General features: G+C 50.2%; 1 protein-coding gene across 1 annotated transcript in view; it reads right to left on the bottom strand.

The window, feature by feature from the left end:
• Positions 1-5,922: 5,922 nt before the first annotated feature.
• The window catches only part of IRGQ (immunity-related GTPase family, Q), a 3,814-nt gene continuing 3,721 nt past the window's right edge, over positions 5,923-6,015 (bottom strand). Inside the window, exon 4 of the mRNA XM_010852674.1 lies at positions 5,923-5,985. Coding sequence (XP_010850976.1) covers positions 5,923-5,985 — 63 coding nt within the window. The remainder of the gene's footprint in view (positions 5,986-6,015) is intronic.

The following is a 6,015-nucleotide window of genomic DNA, read 5'->3' on the forward strand; positions in this document are numbered from 1 at the left end:
TGCTTCCTCTGGTTTGTAGCTATCTGGGGCGGCTCTGTTTCAGGTTCTGAACTGGTGGGTTTCGCTCCAGTTTGGGAGAGGGACTCTAGTTCTCCTCCATGGGGTTTCAGTCTTCTGGGATCTGTGGCTCCCTGGCTAATATCTTTCTCATGGCAGATGACAGGAACAGAAAGCCCAAGTGCACCAAAGGTCCCTGAGGAGGTTGGGGATGCTAACATTCCATGGAGTAAAGTAAATCATATGGTTTAAAGCCAACCGCAGTAGAGTAGGGAAGGACGCTCCTCCTTCCATGGCCCTAGTGAACCCCAGGGGGAGAGGCGGAAGAAGAGCAGTCTGGCCCCCTTTGGCCCCACCCCCACCCCTGCCAGACAGGTTTCGTAACCAACATGATCTCTTAGGGTCATGAACTGAAAACGATCCACTTTATCTTCACAACTACTCCTTGTGATAGGCACTATTATTCTCAACCCTGTTTTCAGAAAAACCTGAGGTTCTGAGAAGGAACATCACATTGGACATCATCATGCAGCTAAAAAGTGGCAGAGGTTAAGTTTTAATCACTGGGTCCTGTTGAGAGGGAGAAAGAGACCACATCTCAGAGAGGGGACACGCCTGTATCAGTTATCCATCCTTTGCTATATAACAAGCCCCTCCAAACCTCACTTAGAGTAATTGCCTATAAAAACATATTTATATAGTTTTATTTACTTGGTTGTATTGGGTCTTAGTTGCAGCTCACAAGGCCTCCATCGACTCTTGCAGGATCTTCATTGCAGAGCATGGACTCTGTAGCTGCAGCTCACAGGCTCAGTTGCTCTGCGCCATGTGGGATCTTAGTTCCCCAACTAGGGATTGAACTTGAATTCCCTGCATTGCAAGGCAGATTCTTTTTCTTTTTTTTTTAAAAGAAAACTTATTTATTTGGTTTACGTAAGTTTAATTACTTTTTAAAGAAAATTTGTTTGGCTGTACCAGGTCTTCGTTCTGGCGTGTGGAGTCTTTAGTGATGGTATTTGAAACCTTTAGCTGTAGCATGTGAACTCTTAGTTGTGGTATGTAGGATCTAGTTCCTTGACCAGGGATCAAATCCGGGCCCCCTGCATGGGCAGCGCAGAGTCATGCAAGACCCCTTTTGTGGCACATGGACACTCTAGTTGTAGCTCCCAGGATCAGATGAACAGTGGCATCTGGGAACTTAAGTTACCCCCCAGGGATTGAACTTCAATCCTCTGCATTGCAAGGCAGATTCATAACCACTGGACCACCAGAGAAGCCTCTAGAATAATTGTCTTGTATTTGCCTCATTCCATGGGTTGGCAATTTGGTCTAGGATCAGCTGGAGGATGGTTCAGCTGCCGGTCAGCTAGGCAGCTCTCTTTCAGAGGGCCAACACTAATTGGGGTGTCCTGGCTGACTCGGCCACATGTTATCTAATTGCCGTGCAGGTTAGCCTGCACTTCCCCATGTGGTCATGGTGGCAGGGGTCCCCAGGGCAGCAAGAGAGATCATCCCAATCCATGAGCACTTGCCAAGCTTCTGCTTGCATCACATTTGCTGTGAGTCCAGTAGTCAAGCAGATCCAAAGACCAGGTCTAAAGTCAGAAGGGTCTATCCAAGGCCATGGCTGCAGAAATGCTGAACAGACTGGGGGCATTAATGGGCCACGCTAGTTCTAGAGTTAAGAGGTTTACTATCACAGCCCCTAAGGTTAAACAATTATTAGGCCACCCCATCTCCTCCAGAGTGGTAAAACTCAAAGTCACTGGACTGCAGCCCAGGGAATTCTATCCTGCACACATCCCCACCATCCCTCCTCTCCAGGGACCCAGGAGGCCTCACCGTTGGACCCCTCCTCCATCAGACACAGGGGTCTAGGCTTCCAGTTGACAGTTAGAATCCCAAGCATCTTCCCCCTCCTCTCAAACCAGCAATGAACACACACACAATGGAATTTCTACTTTTTTATTCACTCCTCCAAAAAGCACCACACACAGGTCAACCCACCCTTGAGTCTCCCGGCTTCATGGTTCCTCATCTCAATGACACAAGTTTATCATTATCCAGACAAGTAGGAAATTCATCTAAGTTGATGAGGCTCTGTTCCTCCTCTGCTTCTGGCAATGGCAACACCAAGATTCATCAAAGGTTTCCTAGAATTTCTGCCTTCAAGGGCCTTCCAGCCTGCAGATGCCATGTAGGCTCACCCTGAAGGCAGCCAGTTGTCCCTCCACAAGTGAGTCTTCAGTCTTTTCTGTTTGGATGCGCCCAGAGACCGATGCCTCGCTGGCAGCTTACTGCTTCCAGAGCCTAAAGTTCAATCCCTTTAAAAGTCATGATTTAAAAGGCAACCACTCCCAAAAGACAGTCGTTGACCCCCAAGGGTGCCAAAATACAACTACTTAAACACAATCAGCACACTCTACAAGGGACAGTGACACAAGAAAACAAAACTGGGTCTTGCTTTCTCAATCTCAGGCAGGAGTCCCCTTGGCGGGAGGGCAGAGAAGCATAGGGTAGAGATGTCAGACAGGGCCAAGTCAGAGATGGTGTCAGAGAGGTGGCACCCTGAGCAAAGGCACAGGGATGAGACTAATGTTTGAGGGCTTCCAGGAGGGGCTGCAAGCCTATTACTGTACACAAGAGAGAACAGGGTACAAACGTGTCTGCGTGGAATGCTCAGGACAACCCTGCGGGTAGATTCCACTTGCTGACTCACTTGCAAAAGGCCACCCTTATAGTCAAAGGGCTGTCTGGCCCTCGGGCAATGCAGACAGAATTCCTGGTGATACTAAGGTTGTTTTTTTTCTCCAGTGCTGTGTCTACTCACCATGTTTGTGGTGAAACGGGGGAAAAGTTTACCTGCAACTTACTTCTCATTAATTTAGAAAATGCTTCTCATCTTCATTATTGGAAAACTATTCAACATCACTGGGACAGCGTGGGTATAGGAAACGACTTCTTCAAGTTTCATGAAATCTAAATAGAGGTCGAGTATTTCTGATGAAAATTCATCATGTGAATTGAGATGTGCTACAGAAATATACACGAGATTTCAAAGACGTAGCATAAAAAAGTTCTTTCCTATATTGATTAATGTTGAAATAATATTTTGGATATATTGACGTGAGACGTTAGAATTGGTGTCATCTGTATCTGTTCCCTTTTCCTTTTTCAATGTGGCTACTAGAATACTTGAAGCTACTTGTGTGGCTCATGAGCTTCCCAGGTGGCTTAGGGGCCAAGAACCTACCTGCCAATGCATGAGATGCAGGTTCAATTCCTGGGTCCGGAAGATCCCCTGGAGAAGGAAATGGAGACCCACTCCAATATTCTTGTCTGGAAAATTCCACGGACAGAAGGGCCTGGTTGGCCGCAGTCCCTGGGGTTGCAGAGTCAGACACAACTGAGTGACGAAACATGTGGCTGATGTTCTGTTTCTACTGGACTAGCTGTTCTGTGTGTTCCTGTTTCTGCCCATGGCATGCAGGCTTGATGCAGAGGCTTGAACCACAGTTGAAGTGGGGAGACAGTGTTGTGCTGGGTATCATAGAGATGGATGAGGAACATTTTCCTAAGGCCGAAAGAGCTTTGAGGACAGTGCCTGGAGCCATTCAGTATAGTGCGAAGTGCTTCCCCCTATCTGGGCTACCTCAACTTCGATGGGACAAATTGTGCCAGTGGTGGGAATTCTAGTGAGACCTGGGGGTACCACCCCTTAGCTACCTGCCCCTCAGACTGGTTACGCTTATCTTCAGCTGTCAAAGGAAACAGGGTCTCGAAAGTGTTTATGCTCATTCTCCAGCCCTTTCATTTCACGGGTGGGAACACAAGGCACTGGCTCCGGTCACCCAGAATGACATGGCAAAGCCGTGCTGGCTGCCCGGGCCCCCTGACCTCCGACAGGTGTCTCCTCTCCTAGGAGATGCTTGTTCCTCCTCCATCTCCCACCTTTTCCCTGCCTCGGGGCAAGAGGCTGACGACCTAAATCCCAGCCCTAGTTCTGCCACTGATTAATGAATTAAATATTTACTAAGCACCTTCTGTATGTCAGGCACTATTTGAGGGGCTGAGGGTACCGCACAGGGATAACAGCCAATACACAGGTAAATAAATAATTTTCTAAAATCATAATTGCTGCAAGGAAAAGAAAAAAAAAACAACTCAGTGGAGATGAAAATAAGGGTTGGGTGTGAGCTACTTCGGTTATAATGGTCAGGAAAGGTCCCTCTTGAGGGGACATTTGTGCTGAGATCTGATTGGCAAGTAGATCTGGGAGCAGAGCATTCTGGGCAGAAATAACGGAAACTATAAAGGTCCTGAGGCATGACCCCAGGTGACCCACTCAAGCATCAGAAGGAAGATGAGGATGAGAGGGGGCAGGAAATGAAAAGAGGCAGGGAGGAATCTTGCCGTGTGCTGTTGGGCCTAGAGCCTGCCCTCTCTGTCCTTTGCTTTCCCCATCTAACGTAACAGAGATTCTGCTGGATGGCCTCTCAGCTGCGCTCCATCCCCCAACCACCACCCCGCCCCGTTCTCTCTCTTTTTGGCATTAAAGAGTTTTGTGACTTGTCGCTTCTCCTCTACTGGTAGCTGGCAGCCTAGAACATCCCAGGCACTGTGGTTTCTGCCTTTGCCTCCCTGCGACACATTCCCATGGGCTGGAACACCTGCCCGGCTGTTCTGTGGGCCCCTGGCTCACTGAGGCCTTCTCTGTGTCTCTCTTGGGGACACCTGAGGTAGCCACACGGAAGCGTTTGGATTAGTCCAGCAGTACGGCTGTGTTTCCCAAAAGGCGGGTATACAAAATAGCAAGGCCAGAAACGGTTCAGGCTTAATGACAGAAGAAACCAAGACCCAAGAACGATAGAAACCCCTAAGGGAGAGCGCGATAGAGTCCCCAGAGAGCCCCATAATTGCCCAGCACCTGAAAATGGGGTCAGTCACATCCCCTTCCAGTCAAACTCAGAGGAGGGGAGCCACCAGGATCTAAATCCATTAGGGATTCTGGGGAGTTCCCTCTGAGGGATGGGTTCCCGCCCTTCCACAGTCAGAAAGCCTCATTCCTGGTCTCTGGCTACTCCCCAGCCCAACCATGCCCAGAACACTCTTGCTTCCTCTCGTGTTTTGTGGTACCATCCTCCTCACAACAGCGGGGAAAGAAATCTGTGCCCCCAAGCTTCTGGAGGGGCAAATATTACACCCCTCCGTCTCCCAAGACCACAGGGTCTCCAGCTCTCTCACATAGCACCCGATTCCCTCCTCTACATGGATACCTTCCACCACCCATGAATTAGAAAGCAAAGACCTCAGCCCTCTGGGGAGCCAGGCATTCTGAGAGTCCAGAGAACCGTCCTTCCCCCACCCCCGGAAACCTAGATCTTATATACCTTTGTGGCTCAGAAGCCCAAGGATTTCAGCTCCCTGGGGAACCCAGACCACCCCTCCTCCATGTCAGAATCCCTAGTGTGAAGGAGCCCGCCTTCATCAGCAATTAGGCGTCTACCTCCTCCTCCGCAGGGGGACTAGACACCTATTAGATCTAGTTTCTACTCTTGAGAGACCAAGATAGCCCCCTTCCAGGAGTCCAAACCCTCAACTCCTTTGAGGAGTTCCATAGTTTGATGGTCCCCAGAGAAATCAGAGTCCAGTCCTCAGAACTCTGTTTCCCTTCAGGACCCAGGAATCCTGGTGACCAGACGTCACCCACTCCAACCCCTAGTCAGAGCCCTCATTCCCTTCAAGCACCCAGGATTCTGACTGGCGGACCCCTTGCTCTGCGATATCTCAGGCCCAGACATCCCGTGCTAGAGTCTGGACCCCGTGCCCTCTCCCTCTCACCGGGTCTTGAGTCCTCTGGCCCTGGCAGAGCCAGGCAGCTGGGGCCCAGGGCACACCAGGAAGCCCCAGCCCTCAGCCCAGCTTTCACTGCGCAGGCACCTGCGGCGCCAGCACTGCCTCGGCGTCCGCGCACATCTCGTCCAGCGCCTGCAGCAGGACGCCGTGCGCCGCGCGGTA

The sequence above is a fragment of the Bison bison genome, unplaced genomic scaffold (genome assembly GCF_000754665.1).
Source record: "Bison bison bison isolate TAMUID 2011002044 unplaced genomic scaffold, Bison_UMD1.0 scf7180017864313, whole genome shotgun sequence".
In the NCBI taxonomy this organism is placed as follows: Eukaryota; Metazoa; Chordata; class Mammalia; order Artiodactyla; family Bovidae; genus Bison; species Bison bison.